The sequence below is a fragment of the Dermacentor silvarum genome, chromosome 9, assembly GCF_013339745.2.
Source record: "Dermacentor silvarum isolate Dsil-2018 chromosome 9, BIME_Dsil_1.4, whole genome shotgun sequence".
Classification (NCBI taxonomy): domain Eukaryota; kingdom Metazoa; phylum Arthropoda; class Arachnida; order Ixodida; family Ixodidae; genus Dermacentor; species Dermacentor silvarum.
In genome coordinates, this window is record NC_051162.1 from 88,939,031 (window position 1) to 88,966,335 (window position 27,305).

The 27,305-nt window shown below is 49.2% G+C and overlaps 1 protein-coding gene across 7 annotated transcripts in view; it reads left to right on the forward strand.

Annotated features, from left to right (window-relative positions):
- The window catches only part of LOC119465371 (inositol 1,4,5-triphosphate receptor associated 2-like), a 347,709-nt gene that overhangs the window by 317,707 nt on the left and 2,697 nt on the right, over nt 1–27,305 (forward strand). For 5 of the 7 annotated variants that reach the window (XM_049656273.1, XM_049656274.1, XM_049656276.1 and 2 more), the window contains 7 exons: nt 324–354; nt 2,238–2,378; nt 3,346–3,480; nt 5,729–5,881; nt 14,182–14,259; nt 20,572–20,768; nt 23,748–23,891. In XM_049656273.1, coding sequence (XP_049512230.1) covers nt 324–354; nt 2,238–2,378; nt 3,346–3,480; nt 5,729–5,881; nt 14,182–14,259; nt 20,572–20,768; nt 23,748–23,891 — 879 coding nt within the window. The remainder of the gene's footprint in view (nt 1–323; nt 355–2,237; nt 2,379–3,345; nt 3,481–5,728; nt 5,882–14,181; nt 14,260–20,571; nt 20,769–23,747; nt 23,892–27,305) is intronic. The other 2 variants (XM_049656277.1, XM_049656278.1) reach the window with 2 other exon arrangements.

The following is a 27,305-nucleotide window of genomic DNA, read 5'->3' on the forward strand; positions in this document are numbered from 1 at the left end:
TTTTTCATATTTCAAAGTTGGCAAGTCTACAGCTCCTTGGCGTCAGCAGAATTTCACCAATGTCACACGACCACTAACTCGAGCGTCGCTTTGTTTCAGCATACTTCTTACGAGCATTCCGCGCTTTTGCAATGAACCTACGAAGTTCGTGCGCTGTCTGCTAAATTCTTCATAACGAGGATTTACTTGCATACCGTTTCATCTGTGTCCTTCGGAACCTGTGGCGCGTGACTTTAGCTGGATTAATGCCGAATTCCTTGTTGCTTGTCCCTAAGGCTCGGTTACGCTTCTTTTAACTTTTGGTGTTCTTTCTTTTCGTTCAGTTCGGACCAGCTGACGGAAGAGGAGATTGAGGTGAGTTGCATTCCAACTATTATTCGTCTAAGCTTGCCGGCGCACGCCTTTGAAGACGGGGCACTCTGAGCGCGCTTGCCGTAGTTCAAAGAAACGGCGCTAACAATAGCAGGACTTTTCGAAACACCTTAAACTTCGAAGCCGACAAAATTTGGGTTGCGGATGACTTGGGAAAGAGTGAACTATATTTTGTAAATAACACTGTTAGAAAACTCGCGTAAAAGAAGCTTTTATTCCAAGTGTAAGTTGTAACGCTTTTTTTCGCGCGTTTTATGTGCTCCATCGGGAATAGTGTAGACGGAATAGCGATGTGATCTCCAGTGAACTTTTTTTTTTTTCGGTTTAGTTTAGACTACCTGGCATTTACTAAAACACGTAATTACCACGACATTTACGAAACAGAAATGCACGAACATGATGACACGGGTGTTTGATTCTGTTGTATGCTTCGAAGTATTCAGCCCTGTTCTTTTCGGAGAGACGTCAATTTTTATTTGTAGGTTTTTTTTTGCAACAATTGCTGGGCTTGTGGGAGATTTACTGCTAGCTGTCGCTGGAATATTACTTCCATTAAACGCAAAGTATTTTCTTTATTTCTTTAGCATATAAAAGGGCGCGGCGGATCTATTTTTCATCGTAATATAGGAAGAGGACCCGAGCTCGTTTCGTTTTATTGCTTGCAGTTTAGCTCAGTGGAAGAGTAAGCTTTTTCGGCCTCGTGCAGGCCTTATTAATGACATGTTGCCGGCATAGCGGGGACAGAATCGCAGCATTTGTAGGTAACCTTCTTCGTCCGCGCCGGCGACCGTGACATCATTTCGTGACGTCACACCTAGCGCACGTTGCATGGCCGCGTCCCATACTCCTCCCCTTTATACATACAGCATTGAGACGTCTGTCACGCAGAAATGGAACGGCGGGCAAATTATAGAGCTCCTGCACACCTCGACGTCACAGAAGTGCTTGCCTCCTACTAGCCGCGCTGCCTACACCACTATAACTACCTGTCGCCAACCGGTTCCAACCGGCAGGCGGGTGGGGATTATTGGGGTCGTCCTATATAAGCTTCTTATCGCGGAATTGGAAAAACTGTTTTAAGCCGCAGATTACCGACGCCGACAGATGAACTGGCCTCAACGGAAAAGACGGGAGGGTTAGCTTTTGTTCTACCGGCGCCACTGCCAGTTGGTGGTGTCAAGGGGCTCTTGTTTTCAAAAGACAAACGACTTGATAGATTCGACAAGGAACCGAAAACAATCAGAACTGTGCCTGCAAGGCCCATCTATGAGTGTCTGCGTGAGAGCGTGATAATGTGCAGATTTATGCGAGTTATCTTTTTTTTTTTTTTTTTGCATCCGTCCGCCATTTGATATGTTCTTGGGGACTTAAGATATAGCTTACGATCCTTGGGGATCAGGAGAAGTAGGAGGCATGTGCTTTCTGCGGCTCCATTACACTTCCATGTGAACTAAGGCGCTATGAATGATAAAAATTACTCGAAAAAAGATGCTGTACCTGGACGAAATGAAAAAGAAACTAATATCATTAATGTCTCGCATAAGCGCGTGGTTTGAAAACATAAGTTTCAAACCCACGCACATTGTCAGTAGTTTGAGGCTATAGGTTGCAGAGGGGGTAAGAAAGATAAAGCACAGCACATAATGCCCTCGTTGCAGTCTCCGGGGAAGGCCGCGTAATTTCCGGAATACTCGTACGGATAACTTGGAATCATTGGAATGCAAACGGAACTCTTCAGTGTTACTACTAATACTACTACTACTACTTATTACTACTAATTACTACTACTACTAGCTGTTTTATTGCAAGGAAGTAGGCTTCCCTCATAGTGTTTCGGCGTTGCGTGCCTCGTGTCCACTTTGCAGAACAAGTTCACCACCCTCTCCCTGGGCTTCAAGACCGACCGGCTGACGCTGACCAAGCGGCTCGAGCTGCACCAACGGCACCGGGACATCGCCGAGGGCAACATCCAGGCCGAGCTCAACGCCATCCGGGATCTGGCCCAGGTGCGTGTGTGTGTGTGTGTGCTTGCTACATGCACCTTAAAGAACCCCTGGTGGTCAAAATAAATCCGGAGTCCCGCGCTACGGCGTGCCTCGTAATCAAATCGTGGGCAGAATTCGTTCATTGTGTGTAGTATTACAGGCGTCGCAGAGTTTCCTATACTAAAGTTACTACAGAGATGGCGCTGCGATCGTTCTGCTGGCACGGGAATTGTGGGTAGTCGGTGGGATTTGGCTACGCTTCGCGCTTGTGGCTTCAGACGTTCTTGCCTCTTTACTTGCCGCGCCTTTTGCGCTTTTTATTGTTCTAAATGTTGGAGCAGTCATGTTTATCTGAACGCAGAAGGCAATATAAATCTTCCGTGCACGTGCATGATGATTACAGGTAGTTACATTTATAGCGAAAGAGTTTGTTCAAAGTGGCAAGGCCGTTTGAAGATGGAAGGACAGAGTTTAGGGCAAATTCGTGTACCTTTTGCTAACATTCCCGTGCTGGCCGAACCGCCGCGGTTGCGGCTCCCGTAGACACCAGCGTGAGTTCCCTGCGGTGATTTTGTGGGAAACTCCCTGATTGAGACATAGCCCCCGAGATTGGGTGAGCCTCAGAGATCGACTGGCGCGCACCCGATCTCGGAGGCGGTGTTCGGCGCCTCTTATGCGTGTTCACTTCTTCGACAGACCAAATACGCGCGTGGCAGCACAAGTGTATACACACCAAGGGGCTCCACGAAGAAACGCATTTTCTATCGGCCCTGGCGCGTCGATCGTTTCACATTCACAGGCGCATTTCACCTGTTGATGAAACAACGCTTTTCTTGTTGTTGTTGGCTCGCACTTGATTGACGCTCGCGGCGTGCACACGACGGGCTTTGATAAAAGAGCTGCTTAACGATACTTAGGCCGGGCTAATCGCTGAAGCCTTGCTTTGTTCCCACTTACCGCGTTCCGCCTTCCTGCGTTGTTCACGCAGACTCTCGACTCGCTGTGCACGGACGACGAGCGCGTCCGGGAAGTGGTTGCGCAGATCCGCAACCATGTCGACGTCATCCAGCAGTCCACCGACCGAGTGTCCAGCCAGGCCGAGGTGTACGGGGCCGTCCAACAGGTACGTGCGCGGGGCGCCTTGTTGCCTCAGTCTCGCGCGCTCATTTTTTTTTGTTATTAGAAGGCACAAATTACAATAAATTTGCATCAGCGAACAAGACTTTCCGTACGCCTTAAAGGAGATACCAGTATTTAATGGAGGCCTTGAAGGACTTATAACAGGCTTTTAGTACGAGTGAACTCTGTTTGAGCCGGGGTAAGGTATTGAAGGAAAAACCTGAGAATGTTTTTTGATTACCTGGCACACACAAAAAAAAAGACATTTAAGCCACCCAGCTGCTATAGGTAGCGATGCAGGTGATTATCTTGTAGCCAAGTGCTGTTAGTGCTCGCTTGTTTGTATGCTTTCATAGCCGCGAAAGCGCGCTTACAGGCTACAGGGTCTACCAGTTGTTTGAAGTCCAACACGTCCGACGGATGTGTCGCGAAACTGCCTCGCATTTCCCGTTTCGTCAGCTTCCGGCGCAGCGTCCAGTGCGCCATCATAGATCGTTTGCAATGACGTCATATCGGCCGCCATATCCTTGATCTACTGGCACGTCGTGAAGCTGCGTAAACAAGTAACGCGGCAGCAAGAAGGCCGCGTCTTGCACCGAACGACAAATCTATATATAACAGTGGTAATCCGGTGAGAAAGCGGTGCACCGTCTAAAAAGAACACCGTACGCGTGACGTTATCGTGGCCGCCGTGTTCCGGTACTCGAGCGCGGTGAGAAGCTGCGTTCGTGACGTCACGTGGCTAACTATACAGGCTGAGGAGCCGTGCACGCGTGGCTTGTGTTGCGGAAATATTCTCCGTTTTCCCGTCGGGCGTGTGTGTGACACGTGCTCAAAGTGTGAAACGAAGCTTCCGAGCATTCTGTTCTCGTACGCATCGCGCCCACTTGCCCCGCACCGACGGTCTATAATTGCTGGCGGTTCACCTTCCTCTCCCTTGGCATTCATTAACGGGGGGACTTGCCCTGCGGTCGTCACAGTGTACAAGGAAGGAGGCGTTGTTAAATATCTTACTGGGACGCACGCGTTGGTGTTTGCCGCTGCTGCTTATCGTTGGTTTGTTGCCCCCGGGCGCCGCAAGGCCTGACGGACGCTGATGCTAACGAGCGCGCCTTAATTCAGTTTGCGAAGAAAAGGTGGGCGTAATCGACTTTATATAGTCGCCGCCGGGCTCCCGAGATGTGGACTGCGCTGTAGGCTGTACCGCGAGAGTGTCCGCGGGGCTTGTGCGAAGCGCGCCATTATCCCAGTTTTGTCGGTTGATTAGCAGCGCCGCCTGCGTTTCTGAGAAGCAATTGGGTTCTGGTTTTCCTGGCTTTTTGCATACGGGCTTCTCGGTGAGTAGAAATAAAAAATACTGTTGCTCTTTTGTGAACCTGGAAGAAACTGAGGCCTTCAGCGGAAACCAAATATAGAAAATTATTTCTAAAGACCTTTCAGCGTTTTTGCTTTCTGTTTTGATTGCCGTTTCGTGCGGGAATGTTTGCTTAGTAGTTGGTATTTAATAAATTTTTTTTCGGGGGAGGGTGGAGGGAGCGATGAACCACTCAGTGAAAACAAAGCTCTTCAAAAACAAATGTCTTGAATAAAACTTATTGGAGCCCCACACTACTAAGCGCAATGAGCTAGTTGCTTATATATTGCTGCTGCCCTGATAGATACAGCGCTAGCAGTGCCTGAAGTTCGTAATAGTCTTACAAGCTTTCTGAGGTAAAAGTCTAAACCCAGGTCAAGCGTATACCAGTCACTTGCAAGTGGCTGGGCGCGTTACTTAGGCTGCAGGCGGGTTGTGTGTGTGTATGTATTGTTAGCACACTCGACACCGCGAAGGTATCTTGCAGAGCAACTCTAAAGCTTGCGTCCGAGAATAGTGCCAGCTTTATCGCAAGGCCTAACACAAGGCCTAACACCACGCGAGGCTTAACACCGCGTGCATTGTAATTGCCTTTGTCGCTTTTAGTGAACGTGCGGTACGTGTTTACTGCGCGAAGCAGCATCTCATAATCACGCGCTAAGTCTACCTCACGTGACCTTGTGAGGCAAGGTCAGCGGCCGACCTGTGCGCCGACGCTCACGCAATCCTGTCAACGTGAGTATACGTCGCCTATGGCGGCGAAACGTCCTTTTTGTGTGTGCCATGCGCCATGCGCTGTGTTCGTGTCAGCACCGCCGCCAGGAGGCGGCACGTGCTTTCGTGACGTTTACCGTGACGTAACCTCTCGCGGTGTGCGACCGTGGCGCCCCCCCTCCAGGAGGAGCGCATGAGCAGGGCGTTCGAGGTGATGGTGGCGCACGTGGAGAACCTCAAGCGTGCCTCCGAGCGAGAGCACCGGGAACTGGAGGACGCCCGCAAGCTGCTGCTCGACCACCAGCTGCACGACGTCGCCACCGTGACGCCCGCAAAGGTGCGCTGCCCCCCTCCTCCTACTGCTGCTGCCCTACGTCCCACGCCGCCACTTCGAGACGCACGCGGCGCGCACCTGCCTCCTCCTGCACGTCTGTTGCTACTGCTGCATCGTCTGCCGATCGTCTGCTGATCGTCTGCCGCCACATCGTGTCGTCTGCTTGAGCTTGCTTCGGTTCGTCCCGGCTGTGTTGCGCACCGCTTCGACTTTTTGCGCCAGCGACTGACCACTGGCTCCCTCGCAGCTCTAAGGCTGTGGTCGTTGCCCGCTTCGCTGGTCCCCATTCGCTGTTGCTGCTGCTGCCGCCGCTGCTGCTTATTGCATGCTTATGAGCTTCTGTATTTAGGCGGTGCATTGCGCACGGCTTGCCCCGCACGTCTTGTCCGGACCGGCTTTTTTGCACGTGCGTGGTGCTTTGGTCTGTCAAAAGCTGCGAAGCCACGTCGCTCGTGATCTGACTTGTCGTTGGATGGCGTGTACTGGAACGTGCGTAGACATATCGTGTCATCATCGTCGTTAATCCTTACAGTCCCGTATCGAGGTATTATAGTATATTACATTAGATTAAAGCTAGAGTGGCACGGACAGTACTATATATGTTCTCTCATTCTCACATGCCCCCTGCGGTAGTTTAGTGGCTATGGCCTTGCGCCGCAGACCTCGAAAACGCTCGTTCTATCCAGGCGACGATGGCCGCATTTCGATGGGGAGCGAAATGCGAAAACGCTCGTATACTTAGATGCACGTTAAAGAACCCCAATTGGTCAAAACAATCCGAAGTCCCCTCTGCGGCGTCCCTCACAATCATGTCGGGGTTGTGTCACGTAAACACCCCGGAATTTAAATTGAATTAATATGCTATTTCACCTGAGCCTCAGAAGTGTGCTGGGCGTGCAACTGGAACCGTGAAACCGCCTGGCTTGCAGGTCTCGTCACTCGTTACGTGGCGTTGAAACTTTTGACAAAAACTGTAGTACGTAGCGCTTGTTGCTTTCCTTGCTAGATGTGTTTATTGTGCTCTAGGCTGTTATACGATCACCGCCGCCTTTATTTGACTTGGCCTGCATGGTCCTCTGTCATCTTTTCTTCGGCAGTACCTTCCCATGCCCGTGCTAGAAATCCGCTTTGCTCCGTAGCCAAGGCCAGTGTAGTCGACTGCGCAGCGGAATGCATTGTGATCCACTACACCACAGACTCGCTAACGCTGCCAGATCCTCCTACGTTGCTTCATCTCCAAGCTGATGTTTATTTCTTAGCCCATCTCGCATCTCGGCCGCGCCGCTCGCTTCAATGTAAGTGCGCTGTTTAGAAGCGCTTGCAAAAGTGCCAGCCTACGAAGATAAGCGAGTAACTCGGCGAAAAGAACTCTTGTCACGTCGCCGGCGTTCTTAAACACAGATGCGTTTTCGTGAGATACCAGCACGAGGAAAGACGGCTGTACCGAGGCGTTTTCTCCTGGGAATAGCAGCGGCTAACCGCGTGACACGCTTAAAGGAACACTAAAGGCGAATGCTAAGTCGACGTGGATTGTTTACATACCATTCCAGAAACCTCGCAACGCTCGTTTCGTGCCAAGAAAAGACTTAGTTTACGATAAAATCGCGTCTGAAGGGTCCTCGTACAATTTGAATCATCCCCTCCCGAGCGGGGAGTGTTGACGTTGCATACGCAATCACTGCCGTTGGTCTGTTGGTGAGTAAAACGCAAACGCACGGACACGGAGAAACCGAGCCAAGACCACTGCATGCTGCTCTTGGTCAGGCGGCGTGGACCGTTCAGCCCCGACATCACAGGGACGTGGCATTCACTTCTACTTGCAGTTTTTGTGGGTTTCGCGAGCCCGGAAAACCAGCGCAGCACTACGCGATAACGAAACTACTGAAACGCGGAAGCAAGGGCGGCGCAGTGTGGAGAAAACGAAACCTTGCGACCGCCCGCGTCGTTGTCAAGGGTAACGGTGGTGAGTTCTTTTACAGCGGAGCTGTTAGAAGCTCGCTATAATGATCATTCCGTCGACCGCTGATTCGCCGAGCTGGGAGAGAGTGAGTGAAAGCAGAGTATATCGGCAGCGAAGTGGAGAGGAGTGAGGAAACGCCGACCGCGTTTCCCCGCGTTCGCGCCGAACGCGCCCGGTGCCCGTGACTGCAGCCGATGGCTCTGGTGGCGGCTCGGCAAGTTTTGACCAGAGAACTGGCCACTCGTCGCTTCCGAAAGATTGAAGCGACAGCTAGGGAAGCTGAAGCCAAGCGTCGCTGAAGAGAACATCTTAGCATTCTCAATCTGCACTGGCATGTCAATATATATATATTTATATATATTGCGTGGCTCTGCTATCGCAAACACCAGAGACCAGGGGAGATGGGGGAAGCCTCGCAAAAGTTAATCTAAGTGTATGGTTCGCCACTACCTTACTGTGCTTCCCCTAGCTCCGCTGGTCTTTGGTGTTTGCGATAGCAGAGCCACACATAATTTTTTTTTTTTTTTGCTGAAAATCAAATAGAGCTGGACAAGTAGCATTTTCTGTCGTCTTATAATGCTATGCAATATCTTTTTAGTACGAGTGGTTCAGTACTAGTGACAGAATTGTAACGAGGAGTGCCTTCGTCATCGGGCTAATGCTTGAATGTCCCGGGGGAGTCTCTAATCATGTCCTGCATTTATCTCAATTTCTCGATTACTAAAGCTCTCTGTTCGTGATAACGCTGACGCCTTAGACGTTCTCGATCACTAATTTATCACTTTGGCTTGACTTAATACTTGCCTTTAGTGTCCCTTTAAGCCCGCGCGATGGAGAAACCGAGAACAGACGGCGCATGCTCCTGCGATAACCTTTAGTTAGGGGCGGTTGCCGTCCCGAGCTGATGTTGGGCCTCTCGGATTTCTCAGAAAATGCGACGCGGTGCATCGGCGATTCTTTTTATTTCACGTTTGTGGCCGGCTGCGTAAAAGTTAGCCACGAGGTAAACTTTACTGTAGGTGCGCGCGCGTGACCGGTTTCGAGAGCTTCGTAAGCGTTGCATAACGCAGCTTAAACAAATGCGAAACCGCTTCAGGCGTCTCTTCTTTTCCTTGCTCCTGCGATCGAAGCTTCAGGTCTGCGTAATGGCTAGTACTTCGAGGACGAAAAACTGTGCGGACTAGTGGCAAGAAAAAGGGTGCTCCTTTCTGTTTTAACTTGGCTGCCTTAGCCCAGAGAGGATATTTCGTCATCGAATGCCTACCATATAGTTTGACGGGCGCGCTAACCGCAGGAAGCCTTTGGCTCTGACGCAGACTAAATACCACACTTATTTGCTAGCGGGAAAAGCTGGCAACATTTATATGGGCAGTTGTCGTAGTTAAGAGAATAACCGTTTGGATTTTCGTGTAACAAGTATGCGACTCCGCGGTAGGCCGTAATTACACGTTGAACTTGTCCTTGGAGGTCGCGTGGTCAAATAATTAGCGGTATACTCTGAAGGCTCGGTCGCGGCGTGACGCGAAGTAGGCGGCGAGGGGGAGAGCAGGGCTGCGGAAATGCTTTAATATCATGTAACATTGACGTGCAGCTATTAGCGAGTTAACTCACAGCCGTAGCTAAGAACTGGTTGTGTTCGAAGTTATAAAGTTTATTTTTTCCTCATTATTGTGTGTACGAAAAACGTGAGTATACATTCGTACTTTGAATAGGTTAGGAGGTCCCAAAGTGAATACTTTTGGAGGACCCCCCGTCAATAATGTAAATTATGTTAGTAATAATGTAATTATGTTCTACAGCAGGTAACGGTCCTGTGAATACACGTCCGTCCTGGCCGCGCAAGTATAGGATACGCCACGTCGCTCTAGGGAAATGTAATGTGGTAGCATTATGAAATCCTACCATTCAATGTATCGACATCCACATGACTACTACTACCTCACGGCCGTCTGCGAGTTTTGACACAATCTACTGTACTAGTCTACAACGCCACCTATCGTTAACGGAAACGCACGATTGCTTTCTGTTTGTTGAAACACGATACAGCTAGACGCACCCCTGTTATCGCTATAGAACTGGCTACATTCGGTCCCTACCTATTGCTATGTAGCCACGCTACGCAACCAAACGTAACCCATGCGAACCACAGCTATTGGTTTAGTACAACCCCCTCCATAGAGGTCAGTGTGATAGGGCATATTGCGCAATAGAGTGCGCCCGCGCAACCACCATCGCTCCGCCCTCCCGTCTCGTGGCTCTTTACATCACACCACTCCGCTGCTCCTCCTTCCCCGCTCCGGCAAGGGCTAGCTCCCTACATCGTTGAATACCAACTTTTGATATGGGCAATGCTATCGCATCAAAACGTCCTCGTGTGCGTGCGTGCGTGCGTGAAGGAACCTGCGTTGCTTGATGTCGCCTCGACAAAGCGCCCTGCACTGCTTTTTTGCTACCTTTGCGCTCGCTGCATTTTGCATCTCCTGCAGAGAACAGTAATACCAGAGTCCTTCGTAAAAGGACTCTTGTAATACTTCGCTATTGTATGAGTTTTAGCAGATGTGTCCGACGCATGTTCACGATGGAGCTGTTCCTTGCTATTGGCATTCACAGTGGAGCAGCTTCGATGCTCCTAAGTTACTAAAGAAAAGAAAAAATTCTGTACTCGTCCTGCAAAAAAATCTCGAGGCACATAATGGGCGGAATGTTTCTTGCCCCGCTTGGCATGCTGACGTGTATAACGAGCGTCGGACGCTTTGCCAACACAGAACGCGTGTATCTTCTTCTTGGATAGCGGTGTTACGAAGATTCGAACGATATATGTGCCGTCTTTTTTTTTTTTTTTTTTTCGCATCGGTTGTGTTTGCACTGCATTTGTACTTACGTTGCATGCGGGCTATGGTGAACGTCTTAATCGACACTGTTTGTTGGTTTTGTTTGCACTGGTAAAGGAATAAGCACCGTGTAGAGTAGAGCAGAGCATGTTGTAGCCTGGAATCGGGTGTGCATGTTGTTTGATCTTTGCAGGCAAAAGGTTATACGTAGTGACATGTCGGCTTACTTGTGGGCGGTGCATCGACTAAACCGCACCGCGTTTTCACTGCCCCCCCCCCCCCTCCCCCCATGCGCGATCGACGAATATTTGGGATCTCGTCCCCGGCGCGACCTTAGGAGCCCCGGTGCCCGGTGCGGTCCTTGGCCCCGGTGCAAAATCGCGGCCGGTTAACGCCGTGCGCGTGAAATTCAGATTGTGACGAGAGACGTCACAACGTGTCTTGTCGATTCCCGGCCGCATTTCAGTGTGAGGGGGGGGGGGGGGGGGATGCACAAAAAAAGGCGCTCCGTTTACTTAGGTTTAGGTCCACGTTAGGGAACCCCGGGTGGGTAGAGTTAATCCGAAGTCCGGCCTCCCCCCCCCTCCCCTCTCCGGCGTGCATTATAATCAAATCGTGGTTCTGCCACGTAGGACCCACAGCACTTAATATATTTCGTACTTTCGGTGTAAGGCGATGCTCTGTGCAGCGCGAGCTGCCCGCGCCGCACATACAGGCTGCCCCCGCATTCCTCGAGCATCTCTCATTGTCGCGTGGCGACAACAGAACCGGACGGAGCTTAGCGTATGCGACGCAACGCAGCAGCAGCGCAGGATGTGGCGCTTATCGCCGCAGCAGCAGCGTCGGCGACGGCGTCGACCTTGGTCGCGGCGGCGCCAACTCGTGGAGAAGACGCCGCAGCCGGGCGCGTGCGTGATCCGTTTCACCGATGGCTCTCCGGCGCGCCGGCTCGCAAAGGCTGCACGTCCTGCAAAGACATAAGAATAAACGTAGATAAAAACGGTTTCACCTTTGCTGTTCGCCTGTTTTCCCGGAGCCTCTTGTTATTCGCGGTGCTTCGCGTTGGCTTTTTTTTTTTTTTTTCTAATTAAGGTACAACCGACGGAAAGAACGTTTTGTACAGTTCTTGTTCTTGCTTTGGCAAGGTGTCTTCATAGAGACGTGAGCCTACTTGCATCAAGCATTTTACGTGCGTTTAAGTTTGAGAAATGGATATTAAAGAAAATCTTCGTGCGAGGGACCATAATTGCAAGCGCAGTCGACAAACCTATGTGGAATGTTCAGCCCTAATTACGCCCCTCCCCCGCCCTTCTCACGTACACACATACGTGTTATTTTTTTTTTTCGCTCGGCAGCTTACTAGACAGTTGTAAATTAGTGTACGCGTGGCCTTGTGTATACGTTAAGTGCAGGCAATTTGCGGGACCTTTCGGAGGAGGTTACTTAATAGTTTAACGTACCGCAACACGTACGCACGCGAACGCATGAGTGAAGAAAAGAAAAAAAGGGGCGGGATGCCACATGGTGCCTGATGTAAAAACTTGCCCGAGCAGAAGAGCGCTGATATATCTGTATTGGTCCTACGCAACTGCGCGTGCACTTCTATGTCGAACGTTCGCGTCCCGCTAGAGAACATCGCGCGCGCGCGCACGCGTTATGACTGATATACAGAAAGACATGTCAGCGCTATTTCGGGTATTGTTTATTTTTTTTTAATTATTTTTTATCAGAACATCTATCTAACGGGCACTTGGTAACTCCATGACTAGGGGATACAGTCCAGCGCTAGGGGATACAATACTGCGCATGCGCAGTACCGTGGCCCCAAGCGCTAGCGGGCCCCAACGCTTGCGTCCCCCTAATCTAAAACTCTCTATTTACGCTCGAGCCGGCCATCGCAGCAAGCCGCACCGCATGCACGTATGTGGTCGTGCGAAAAATTGTACATGTCGAACACTGGCGCACAAATTTCGCTTTACACTGTGTACGGTTTGTACACAGTGTAGAGCGCAATTTGTGCACAAGTGTTCGACTTCTAAAAGGAGGAGGAGGAAAACGAGAGGTGAAAGGCAGAGGTTAACCAGATTAAGTGTCCGGTTGGCTATATACTCTGCACAGGGGGATGGGGTAAGGGCAGAAAAGATTAGAAAACAAGATAAGATAAAAAAGACACGTGCAATAATTTTCGACCGACCGCACGCGTACGGTGGTGCGGCTTGCGGCACTGGGTGGCTCGAACGTAAAAATCGGCCTTTACACATCCCGCTCTAACATTTCCCGAGAAACTCCCTTCGAAGAACCTGCCTCTTTGTACGTTATCGATTTCAATGGCATGAACAGGGACAGGATAGCAAAGGCATACCAGATGTTTCCTTTGATGTCGTCCTCTACTCAGCGACAAGTTTTCATTGCACGAAGGTCTACGATGTGTCCTATCTGCGACATAGTCGCACAATAATTACGAGTGATGGCGCTGCCGTTGGTATTGTCTCAGTAAGCATGCAGCCTGGTGGAACGTTTTCTAGCATCCAGTGTACTACACCTCTGGAATGGTGTATACTCATGGGAATCCTGTGGGATGGTTTGAATGGGTACATGGTCACTAACACGCGGTAGAACTTGTAGTGGTCTTTCGTCACACACTTCGAGCATCGTCGGTGCATCCACGTGGTCACTGCTTCGTCTCCCGGACTAACTGCCTGGGTTACGGTGCCCCTCTCCCTGCGGAAATCGCCAACACGTCTTCGAGGGCGACGCGGGTGAGCGGCATTGTTTGCGATACCTTAAGCTGTGAGGCACCAGAGGACAGTTTAGGACTACTTGGTTCAAATTTCAGCTATTTTCCTCCCATGCCGCGGTGAAATTCGAAGCAGACTACTGGCGGTTGCATCTCGATGGAGGCGAATTGCAATAACGCCCGTGTGCTTACATTTAAGTGCAGGCTAAAGAACCCCGAGTAGTCACAATAAATCCGTAGCCTTTCACCGAGCTGCTTCGCAGCTCAGGACGTTAAATTCCGCAATTTATTATTTATTTACTACTTTGTCACCGCCCATAGCCTGGATTAGCCGTTCGCATGATGAGGTTAAGGATGAAATGAGCATGAAGCTACAGTAAGCTGCACTTACGTGGCAAGCAGTCAAAGCGTATAGCTGGCGGTCCTGTATCACTGCGTTGCATGCTCTGCGGAGTGCATGGCGCACTAAGCGTACGTTACCTCCAAGATCGGTGGCGCACCGCTTGAGTTGACAGTCTTGAAGGAGTCACGCGCGTACTGTGGCCGTCAGGTTTAACCCGAACACGCGATCACGACCGAGGCTTAATTCGGCGCTCTCAATTCGTGTAAGATTTCAGTATAGCTACACTGGCGCCTCACGGCCTCGGGTGCTGGTACCCGTGCCTGCGTCCTCGTGGAAGTGTTGTCGTCGGCATGGGCCTGCACGGCGTTGTTGACTTTCTTGAAAACAGGCCATCGAACTTGGCCCCCTTCGTCGTCTTCTCTGCTTCTCCAGGATGCCCGGCGCAGGGCCAGCGTTGCCTGTGTCCGCCGACCTTCGGGGGAGGACTCCCGCGGAAACCTTGTCTACTTAGTAAGCGCCTTCGACAAGCGAAATGGGAGCTAAGGGAGGAGGGCTGCTGTGTGCGGTACGGTATCTGTCGCATACTTATACCATGTTTTTCTTCAGGTCGGAGTGAAGAAAAGAGAGCCAGTAGCGACATCTGTTGCGAATAAGTTAGACCGAGCACATTTGCTGATTATGTTGTGGCGTTAAGCCGTCAGCGGGGACGTAACGCTCCTAAATCTGACCTACTAATTTTTCGAGTCAATAACTATAGAGGCAGAAACAGGGGCAGAAACAGAGGCAGTTAGTTGATTGCTGTGTCACTAGATGTAGCCAGCGTCACTGTTCCTGGTCACGTCCCGCTATTTCGCCGATCCGGTTGTACGTTGCTACTGTGCGCTTTGGCCAAAATTATCTAGTGTAGTTCCATATGCGCTGTTTTCGACTCCTGTCCGTCCTTGTCTCTGTGGGCAATTAGCTAGCAGGCTGTCTTCAGAAGTTGCTTCTGAAGTGGTCGTCGCAGCAACCACGTCAACTGCGCCTTGTGTGATTTTGAAGGCCGCGTCACATACGCCTACCCTCTCGTGTGGTCCTTTGTATTTGTTTGTCCCAAGTGCACTCGTCTGTCTTAGTTTCTCTGTCCTTTCTGTCCTCGTAGAAGCATCACACCATTTATCTTAACCCTGTAATTCCCAATGTATAATGTAGTATGCTACGCTGTTTTGATACCTCAAAATTCTGATTTATGCATGGGAAACTTAATGCATAGCCTGTAGTAGCACTTTTGATACGTTGGAGAGTTTCAGATGAGAATAGTAAAGCAATTACATCAGTTACTAAATAACTTACTCTTGTACTAATTTAATTAAGCTTCAATTCAAATAACAGTGATGTTGTAGAAATGTGTTCTCCTTCACCAGAAATAATGAACAAGATATCATTCCTTCATGTACTGAGTTTGGGCGTCGAAGGTTACACCTTAGCTTGTGTGTAAGCTGTCGCGGAACACCACCACACCCTTAGTTCCTTTCTCATCTTAATGTCTTTAAAAAGTCCCTGCGCACCTTTTGATTCAACTGTACCACTCCTTCATTCGCTCTACAGACCGTATACTCTTTAAAAAGAAAAAAGCCACCCTGTTTCTGATGGGATGGTAATGAGCGAAGAGTGTTGAAGAAATGCACGCAAGAAAGATGATGATTACTGTTCAGGGCGAAAAGCTCCTTAGTGCGTAAATTTTGTTTAGTACGTTTCTGGTATCCGATCACACACCTTCGTTTCATTACCACCGCATCACATTTGCTTGACTACATTTCTTCACAACTTGTTGCTGATTACGTCTTGTCGTGGTGGCAGAGGAGTCCGTACGTTACATATGTATGTGACAGACCATCCTCGCAACACCTGCCAACTCTCGGATTGTCCGGAAGACTCCCGAATTTTTCTCACATCTCCCGGTTGTACGGACACGACCTCAAATCTCCCAAAATGTGGTCGCCACTTTTTTTTTTTTCCGTCCTATAATATAACCATGCGAAAAAGCGGCGCGGGAGCAGTTCGTCACCAGCATGCACCGGGAGTCGGTAGCAACTGCCAGCACCACCACGAATGCGAGCAGCCGACGGGCGCTGCCATATTGGATTTTCCGGATTGGCTTGTCTCAGGTTGGGCAGAGCGTTTTTAGCAATCCAGTCGTTATATGACTGTGAGTAGGGGGAGTGCGCTAGGCTTCAGTTGGCTTTGTCAGGTTGTCGAGTGAAGTGTGAATGCCGTACTCTGTTTCCCTGAGTTTAGTTTGAACGATTGATGACACTTTCAAAAGCGAAGAATAAGTACCGTATTTTTCGGTCTATAACTCGCACGATTGTGTAAGACGCACCCTCCTCGAAACTGCAGTTTTCCGGAAAAAAACGTATATAAATAAGATGCAGCTGTTCGTTCGGTAAGCGATTTAAAAAAATTACAGTGACGTTTCACTCCGTGAACGCGGGTTTTGCATTTCTGCCGTCGTGGCTGCCCCAAGGGTGATAACATCGTCCCCGCGCGCCGTTTGCTGTATGTGCGAGTGAAAGTGTGCGACGGTGAGCCGAATCGCGCACAAGGGAGGAAAGCGGGAAGGTGCGCTAGCGCGGAAGGCAGCGGGAGGAGGGGGGGGAGGGTTGCGGCTTGTACTCTGGTAGCAACTGCGTAGTTTGCGTAGCGGCGTATGCTGTATCTTGATAGTTATCTGCAGATGCGACAACTTCGTGCTGCCCGCCAGGACCACGAGGCGGAAAGAAATTCGAACCGTCCATATGGCCCCGATCCCGCAAATTTGGAACGTTTCACCGGAGTCGGTCGACTCGCGGTCGTCCTGCCGCCGCTTGCCTTGCTGCTCCGTACTCGCACGGCGCTCAGCAACTCGATCACGAGAAGAACCCGGCACCTCGATATCGCGCACAGAACCTGGATCAGTTAAGTCAACCAGTACGCTTCGCGTCACCATAACAACGAATCTGATTTTGACGGCAGCTTTTCCGGGGGAAAAAAATGTACATAAGTCGCACCGTTCTAAAGATGCACTGACAAAAATTCAGAAAAAAATATGCGTCTTATACACCGGAAAATACGGTACTTGCAAATATTTGAGATCATACACGACTGAGTTTCTGTGCTGTTGAGGTCAAACACCCCTTTCCAAGCGTTCAGGTCCCATAATGGCCGAGCACCAGGCCCGGAGCGCGCTTGTACCTATTTTACCGGTAGGTACCCGGCGGCCGCACTTGCCTCCCACAGCCGCGGCGGATGCTCGTCTACAAGGCCGTCTGTGGTTGGACAAGAGGCGCCCATAGACAACAGCTGAAATCTCTATTGGGCCCTCTTTCGAGATGTGGACCCCCACGACAGCCGAGCACCAGGCCAGGGGACATCTCTACCCATGAGAAAAACCAGTGGGTTCCCGGCGGCACCGGGATTTGAACTCGGTACCTCCCGAATACGAGGCGGATGCTCTACCGCTAGGCCATCGCTGCGGTAGGCCGCAGCGATGGCCTAGTAGGCCGCAGTGCTGCCGCCGGGTACCTACCGGTAAAATAGGTACAAGCGTGCTCCCGGCCTGGTGCTCGGCCATTATGGGACCTGAACGCTTGGAAAGGGGTGTTTGACCTCAACCCGAAGGTGCCCCCACTTCAATAGGTGCTTGGGGCGCCACATGGGAAATGACCGCCATGGGAGCGGCCCAGACACCACTTGTTTGCCGTGCTCACGTTGGTTTCGACGGGAATTCAGGGCGCAGGCTCCTTTCCCAAGCGTATCACCCCTGAAGGAAGCCGAACGCCAGGCCGGGGTACGCTTGTACCCTTTTGAACCAGTGGGTGCCCGGCGGCGGTGAGAATCGAACCCACAGCCTCCCGCAGCCGAGGCGGGCGTTCTACCACTTCCGGAGTCGTGACAAGTATGGACTCTGTACCACGTACGCCGTTTCGCACGGCGGCAAACACCGTTTCTTTTTTTTCTTTTTTTTGAGGGGGGTGAAAACTTTTTAGACCCCCCCCCCTTCCTCGCCCGCTGGTCTCCCAAATTTTCATGTTGCGAGGTTGGCAGTTATGCATATGATTTCTCATTTCATCCCCCCACCCCCCTACACACCCGCAACTGAATGGCCGAGTCGGGCCGCCACCTATCTTGGCCAAGTTTACTTGGCGTTAATCATCAGAGCAGTATAACTGAACGTTCCTGTTCGTTTGGAAAGCGTGCGCCGACTCCGTCCATTCTCCCTGCCTTTGCCCTTCCCCTCTCTGTCACTTGGCCTGCAGATGCTTCTACGTTTTTCTTGGTTCTGAGTTCGATCCATCAATACCGTCCAATGTGCTTAGAAACTTTCGTGCAGTCACCTCTTTGCGTGCCTGCATCGAGCCCGCCATCGACCCTTGGCTTACCTAAAGTCATTCTTTTTAACCACTCTGCATTGTCATCGAACTTTTGTCTACCACGTGAATGTCACTAACATATGGTGCGTTAACCCATCCCCATTACACTGAAGTGGGGTTTTCATAGTTTTTTTTTCTTAATTCAGTATTGCCTGTATGTCTTTGTGATGTCTCCATGGTTCTTTCTGTTGTGTGTGCACACTGCAGAGTCATTGACGCCCTTTCGCGTTAGCTGCTCCGGAGCGCCGCATCTTCATCAGTCACTGTCATCGTCTTCGCGCATATTTCACGTATAACCCTGCGATACATACTTTATACGGGTGTCACACAGTTCACTTTTGATGGCGATCGAACCCAATTGGGATCTCATTTCTTGATATTTCATAAATTGACTTATGCAAGCTGGGAAAGAGAGCCATATCGCAGTCGATAAATTGGATCGCGATCGGGTCTCGACCGCGACCGAAAGTGGCCGTGTCACACCGATATTGCGTTACTTTAGGGACCCCATTGCAATTGTGGAATTGAAGCCGCCCATTGTTCAACGAATTTAGACTTAGTAGGTGGTCCGGAATTATCCCGAATTTCACTGTGTGCATTAAACGACGCCGATCACAAGCACGTTCCACTTAATGCTTCTTCAAGAGCCCTTACTTATACATTACAAGAGAAATGGTGAACGGACAATTTATTTGGTCTTACATTGGCGTTTTAATGTAACTGCATTATCTGGTGTGGTACCGCAGTGGCCATTAAGCCCGCGACGAGGTCGCGGCTTCAATACCGGCTGCGGTGGCTGCATTACGGTTGCGGCGGAATGGAAGAACGCTCGCACATGTACCGCGCATTGGGTGCCCCAGGTGGTTGCAATTAATCGGGACTCCTTCACTACGGCGTGCCTTATAGTAAGATTGTAGTTTTAGCACGGTCACTATAACGGCGTACCCTCACCGTATAGTGGTTTGTCTTCCAGAGAACGTAACGCCAGCTATGTGCGACAGCAGTGATGGAACTGGTGTGCCCACGCAACAGCTCTGTAACAATGTCGGTGATGTATAGGAATACCAATGTAACGCTAACTATATCGATTCCAATCAATGAAGAAACACGTACTCGATCGGTATAGTTGCTTTCATCGCGGGCAGATTGAGCAGAAGTGCAATGAAATGGGCTGCGCCCTTTGCTCATTGGTTCGCCGAGAAAAATGTTTCCTCCCGCCAGGATTGAGCTTATATGACCGCCGAGTTGCTGCTGCCGATGGGCTTAATTGCCCCTTATCGAATTTTGCCGTGCTGCAGTCGACAGAGCACTGCGCATAATGAGATTCTGTCGACTTAAATAGGAGGAAATAAATGGAAGCTTTAACGAGAGAGCGAGTGAGCTAGGCTGCGGTTTATATAGCACAATAACAGGCATTCCATGTCCTTGGCTTTAGTGTGTACGTCATTATAGTACCTTCCCTCTCCTTTTGTCCTCGCACTCTCCTTTATAATATGTACACCCCCCAGAGCTGGTGTCCGGCTCTGCAAGCGCATTGTTGTTTTTTTGTGTACTTATGGAGGTCTTACGATTTGTTTTTGTCTTGTTCACTCGCACACACGCTGCCCCAGATGCCGAAGGGCATCCTTCGGATGCCTAGGAAATGAAACGGTAAGTGACGCCACCTGGATTAACCGGGTGTCCTGTGCGAGAAGTTTGCGTGCAGTGGCAATTGGACGCTTTAGCGCACTGGAGGAAAGAACGAACATGTTCCTAAATATATTGGGAACATTATAGTATAACAGTGGTAGAGGTAGTAGCATATTAGTCGTATACTAGCAGCACCAGTTGTATAGTATGTAGAAGTGGTCCGTCATTGTGACTATATGGTGTCTTTGGTAGCCTGGTGATGCTTTGGAACGTTCTTTTACGATTGATGATTCATCAGTTGATCGACTAGTCAATCAGTTAAACATTTGCACTGCCTGATGCAGTCTATGCGCTTGTTTTAAAGTAATGTTTAGCGTTCTGTTACTGTTATACCTTTAGCGATGCCACTGACTACGCACGTGCAACGTTTACCGCTCACGCGCAGGTGGGGGGGGGGGTTATATCACAGACCTTCAATTATAGCGGCTAGAACAATGACGCAGTGCGAACACACCGAATAGGGATTTAAGCGCTCCTTAAGTATCATGGATTTTACGGACCAAATGGCGAATATGACCTTGCATAATCAACGTCTACCGCCATTCTGCTGCGCCCGCATAAGGTTCTAGCTTCTGGTGATGTTCTTTAATTGATTACCGCTTGGCGCAAAACAGTCTACTTTTTTGTATGTTACGCTGTCGGTGATGCTTGTGTTCGGGTTTAGTATTCGTTGATCGAGTAGGCCTAGTTGTCTCCAGCGTGACCAGAAACCGTTGCCGTTCCCCGCGCGCCCCCCTCGCAGGATTCCCGGGGCCGGCTGTTCAGCATCCCGGGTGGCTCGGCCGCCAGTTCATCGGCACCGGGCCCCGTCCGCGCCCTGCGCGCTCTCAACTTGGGCGCCCGGCGCTGCTCGCTTCCAGTTCCGCACGCCGTGCTCTTGCCCACGGCACACGAGGCCGACGCGGCGCGAGCTGCTGACGCCGCAGCCGGTGCCAAGTCGTACGTACAACCTCTTCTGCACTGTCACGTCGAAATAGGTTTCACGAAATGCGCGAACAAGCTTCCTTTCTGCTTATTTAGAGCGATATAGCACAGCTGTGACAACTGCACTTCACGTCATTTTAAGCGAAGCTTTATAGGCTCACAAGTGTCGGTGATGGTGGTGGTGTCACGCTGAAAAGTGGGCCAATCCTGGTGGTAGTGCAGAAAGGGTCCAAGCTCAATGGCACATACCAGGGACAAAAATGAAGAGAGAGAAAAAAAGCAAGAAAGAGAGAAAGAAAGATCACCAGGAAGGTCAGATACACATGCAAGCTTCGCTTACCCCCATTTTCTTGACAGGGGAAGAGCTGGTGATTTTTTGTACTTGCCAAACAGGTTCATTAAAGGGACACTAAAGGAAACTATTACGTCAAGTTAGATTGAAAGAGTGCGCTTCTGTAATAATGAAATTGTCATTCGTAGTGTTAGCAGGGCTTTTGCAAGCGAGAAAATCCCCAAAACTGAAAATTGCGAGTGGTGCTACCTTGTTGTGTGCTATGGTACCTCATATGTGATGTCAGCACTGGCAGATTCTCAAGAGAGGGGCATAGAGGAAAGTCACATGAAGATTACATCAACTCGTCCGTTTTGGCGCCGGCGGTTCGAATTGAGCAGCAGCAGGACCTTCAGCAGTTTTATGCAGCAAAGTGACATATTGGCACACAGAAAACAAAGATTGACTTCTAGATGAACAATCTTTCTATATAGATTGACTTAATATTTTCCTTTAGTGTCCCTATAAAGCTTGCTGCTTGGCTAAATTTGATGGACTCGCTGCATCAGCACAGTAAAAGACAGCAGGCGTAAGAAACAAGAAATGTGAAAACCTTCCGCCAAATGCACGGGCGTTGCACTTGTTTCTTTCTCAGATAGCCCTCCTTACACACGGTAAGAAAATATGTGGAACACCAGTGTACAGGTGCGGATAGAATTAGAACATGGAAGCCGTGCCGTGTTGCATCCCAATGCCCACTATAGTCCGGTATAAGTCAAGAGAAATGTGGCTTTTCCCCGTCAAAGGACTCCCTTCTGGCCAATGGTGTCACTGCGTCAATGTGACGTCGCGGCCGACCCCCTTACACCTAACAGTAGCGCCGCTGGAGCCAGATTTCTCTGAGTGCACCCACAAGCACAAGTAGATCCAAAGGACGCCTTTATTTTGAGCGAAAATAAAATCTTAGCTCAAATTCTTTATCTGCCCTTCACAATACAAGAGGTGAAAGGACTTATTTGTCAATCGGAGTAGTGAGTTGAAGAAGAAAAGGCAGTGCAGCTGAAAATATGATCTACGCAGGGGCAGTGCAATAGAAAACAAGCTTTTTTTTTAATTTTTCTTTTGTTTTTGCTGCTGTTTAGTTGCGTACACCCGTTCATTTATTGCGGGAAGTTACCATCATTTTGCAGCAAAATAAGCATTAAGAATGAATTACGACTGCAAGTTTGTTGCTGACGTTAAATTTGTGCTCTTTGTGGAAAGCATGATGACGACTGCTTTGTAGAACATATCGTTTTGAATCGCCGATGAACGGCGCAAGTATTTCAGTAAACTGCAGCAGCAGCTGTTTCCCGGTGGCGCCGAGCAGTGACACAGAGAAAACACCAGAGCGATTGTTGTTACCGAGCATGTTAAAAACAATGCATGCAACGCACAAACAAGGCTTTTCACGGAATTCACCTCGGGATATGACGGAATGGCACTAAAGTCAGCTTGAGAGCGCGATCTCGCTGACGACGCCAATGGGTAGACGCGAACAGTGGTGGCGGCCATTTTGATAAAGGTTCGTATACGCGGAAGAACACTTTTTTTTTTTGCGACTGCGGCGCAAAAGAAATGCGGCATTCGCCGCAACGTCACGTTAGCACAGCGACACCATTGACTGGAAGCGAGTCCTGTGATGGGGAAAAGCCGCATTTCGCTTGACTTGTATAGGACTATAGCAGCCAGAAGGCTTCCTTTACAACAATTGGGATTCGACTTCTATTGTCGCAGTCCTGTGCACAAGTATAATGGAATCACTTGTTTCCTCTAGAAGCTGCTAGGGGGCATTGGGTTACGATTTGTCCACAGCTCCAGTGTTCCAATTACTTTTGTCCATCCTGTACATGGCGTTCCATTGTTACATCAGTGTTCCAATTAACACCAATGTGGCAACATTGGTCTCACATAGGCGTACCTATATAACAGAAGCTATGTGGAATATGGATGAGGAAACATTGAGTATAGGCTGCTGAAGCTGTTCAACTGGTGCAGCGACAGAAACCAGTAACTCACTCATACTGAACTAGCTATTAATATGACATCTTCTACTGAATAACTTCTTGATATATATCAGAACTTGAAAATATGAAGCTCACATTGGGGGGGCGTAAAATCACGTATTATTTGTATACTTCTTTTGCTTTTTCTGTGATGCAGTTTTAGTTGCAATGCAGGTGGTGCACTGTGGAAGCTGTGCAATGAGTGCGGTTGTACAAATGTGTCACTCCAATCATTCAGTGGGGAATAAGTTCAGATATACGATGTCTTCAATATAATAATTTTTCTATATATTTTAATTATAGAACTTGTGCAGTCAGTGTTACACCAATTTCATGTCACATTCTTTTTTCTTACTTATATATGGCAGGCCGGCAATTCTTGGCCACAGGCCGGCAATTCAAGATGTTTTTCTAGCCTTTGCTGCTGCATTGCCTGCTATGTATGAAGGCACTAATTTTCCTTGCATGATGCTCAAGTCATGGCGAATATCACGTGTTCCTGGTTCATGCAATTGCCTTTGGCACTAGCGGCACTCAAACACATGGCCTTCTAGATAGGCCTCCACCACTCCAACGGAGTCGTCGCTAAGGGGTGTTACTTAAACACCACCTATTGGTCTTGTCCACATTACCGAGCCACGTTAAATATTGTACATAAACGTCTGCACTTTGTGGCAGGGAATGTCATGTGGAAGAGGAAGTGGTGGGATCCTCTGCTAAAGCCGACGGCTCACACCACCATGGTGCAAGGGACGTCAACGGAGACGTCGGAGTCTCCAGCCTGTCTGCCCATGAGCACAGTGGCCATATCGCTGAGGAAAGGTGAGGAGCGTCATTTACTATTGGCAGGAGGTGTGGGGGTTGCCACACAGGATGTGCAGGATTGGTTGGTTTGTCACCACCTGCCCTTCCTTTGTTCTATGTGAAAGTTTTGTTGCCCGGGGGACCTAGAACCACCATAAGTTTCAATATTGATAAAAAGGAGCAGTATCTTTGACCCACATCATTGTGGAGATTCCCGAGTGGCATACCTATTAGTAATGTACTGCACTGTGTTTAGAATGTTGGCAGGAAGGCATGGGGTGCACAGTGATAAGTTTTATTTTTGAAACCTACAAGAGGCAGTATCGATTCTACACCCTGAGCCACAGAAAGTGGCAATTCAGAGCAGGCAGTGCTCAAACGTACGAACAGTACCAATGAGAATAGAGGTGGTTGTGTACGGTTGGCAGTGTCAGAGCAAATCGGCTTAGTGAGAGTGATCCATGTTCAATTTAGTCAGACGCACACTTGCATTGATTTATAGAGCAGACGCTTCACTGGCAGTGCACAAGCCAAAGAAGAGCCTATTAAAAGTGAAAGTAGACCACATGGTGCATCAAAAACAAAGTATAGCACTGCAGAAGGTGGATAATCGGTTTATGACTTAATAGTTCAGCGGAAACCCGCTCGGTGGAGAGAAATAAATAATTATAAATGGGGAAAATGAGGCATTCAGCCAATCGTAGCAATTGCTACAAAGGAAACCCATACGGGTTCCCTAAAAGAAAAGCCTCGCAGTTGAAGAAAAATTCGTCCTGGTCCGGGACTCGAACCCAGCACTACCGTCTTTCTGGGGCAGCCGCTCTACCATGTGAGCTAACCAGGCGGCCAGCGGATGGCTGGGCGAAGTCAAATTTATCAACAACTCGAAGCAAAGGTAAGTGTTCAACGTAATAGTTCAGCGGAAACCCGCTGAACTCCCCCCAATCCACCTTGGGTGGATGTCTCATTTTCCATTTAATAATCAGTTTATGTGGGCCATGCATGGAACTCCAGTCTTGGCGGACTCTATTTTTATGTCTATCGCTGCTTTGACATCCAAGGAAGGCATGCATAACTGTTTTCCATGACAGTGTCAATGAGAACACGGGTCTTATGCACTTATTTACTCCAAATGCACAAAAGGAGACAAAGCAGGATGTTTTTCAAAGCTTCACAGAGTGTTACATATGTTGCCGAGAAAAAACATACTAACCGGGAAAACGTACGATCCGAAGTCACTCACAAAAAATTGCCAGACTTTAACTTGGTTCGCATCTACGTAATCCAAAGCATTCCAATCATCATTGCAGCACAAGACAAGCTGGCGGGAGTGGTGTGGCCCGAGGCGCGCATTCTCATTTTCGCGGCTTCGGCAAGCTTTTACGTTTGCGTTCTTCGAATTCGGCGTGAGTGAGCAGCTTCTTCGAGCGGGGCATTTTGGTGCGAAGTTTTGACATATCATTGCGGCACAAGATGCACGTGGAGCTGGTGCGACCGTTGTCGTTCCATCGCACGTTGTCGTTTTTCTTTGCGAAATTGAAACGAAATTCAGCTGGTGGGCGACGCCGGAATCGATGCCGCCTGAGCGAAACTTGACGCTCACTTCGTGCCGCCTGCAGCATGAAAAGGTAGCGCATTTTTGGTTATCACCTGTTAAAAGTGTGCAGTACGCTTCCAGTGGCACTAAACGTCACACACGCAGTGTAATAGATAGGTGAAGATGCTTATCGCAATAGGGTTGGCGGCGATATCTAGGATGTGGCATGCGACGACCGGGGAAGATATTATCGCACGTTGTCGTTTTTCTTTGCGAAATTGAAACGAAATTTAGCTGGTGGGCGACGCCGGAATCGATGCCGCCTGAGCGAAACTTGACGCTCACTTCGTGCCGCCTGCAGCATGGAAAGGTAGCGCATTTTTGGTTATCACCTGTTAAAAGTGTGCAGTACGCTTCCAGTGGCACTAAACGTCACACACGCAGTGTAATAGATAGGTGAAGATGCTTATCGCAATAGGGTTGGCGGCGATATCTAGGATGTGGCATGCGACGACCGGGGAAGATATTAGCTGATACCGGAATAGGAAATTGAGTGCGCGCCGACTTTCACACGTGAGATGGGCGGGCGAGTACTGCGGAGAAGCTGCTGCGGTGGGCGCCTACTGTATTCGATCGCGTGCGCATCTTGCCTTTTCTTGTTTACATGGTATCTAGCGGCGTGAAAACGTATCGTACGATCGCAGTTCGGTGGTGTACTGAATGTTGGTGGCGAAAGATAGTGCTGTCTGGGATTGTATGAATCGGTAAAAGAGAAGCGTAACTGTATTGGATCATTTTTAACAGGAAAGTGTTTTATGCCAGGTTTCACGAACTTCCTGCAACGGATGTAACGTTGCAAAAATTGACACTAACAAGCGCCTACTTCCTCACGGCGCAGCGGAGGCTGCAATGCAGTGTAACCATAGAATAAAGAACTAAGTGTAAACGGCTTCATGTCTTTGTAAACTCATCATTTTCAACGAAGTACTGTGTAATAAATAATAAACTAAACATTATTAGGTGGCCACGGCAGGATTCGAGCCCAGGACCTCTGGTACAGAAGCCCGATATTTAAACCATTACGCTACGGACACATGCACCAACCCGCAGCTTACAACGCCCTTATCAATTTCTCGCGGACAAGTCAGTGCGTTGAGACGCCTGGCGTGTTTCAACGCCGCTCGCCAACAAGACGCCGCGCGTGAAGCAAACGTGCAACACCGTCCCACAAATTATGCGCCTTTCGCTGCAGCGGACCGTGAGTTTACGAAGCAAACATGCAACAGCTTCTGTGAAGACACGTTCCACTTTCGTGTTCTACCAATTCCTATGAAAGAGGGATCAACCATATTTTTTGTGTTCTGGAAAATATATTTTGGTGCTGGAAAATCGTGCATAACGGGATCGTATCAACGAGGTACTACATTAAATCTAATTATCGAAAACACACTGTTGATTCATTTGGCAGTATTGGCCCGATTCTAACACGCCCCTGAATCAAGCATGTGACCACCACCTATGTGTGCAAAGTAGAAAACTAACGTAGAAATGATACAAAACTCCTAAACAAAGAGAGAGCGCACTCAATTTTTATTTCGAAAAATGGGCAAGGGTCTCATATGTGTTGTGCAATGGTGGTTGGTTTCCTAAAGTCAGCTTTGCGGCAGTACATCTGTATTATGCAGTGAAGCATATGAACTTTGCAAAGGTGATTTTGGTTTCGTGTCCGTTTGCACCATGCAGGCAATCTTTAGCCGAAATTTTTTAAAAAAGGCATGCTTTAGAATCGAGTACATACTGTAGTGAAACAGTGTGAGCCATAGTTATTGCTTAAATATTTTCCTAGGGCAGGCCGAAAATGGGCAATTTTGACAGGAGATGACGTGTGTTCAGCA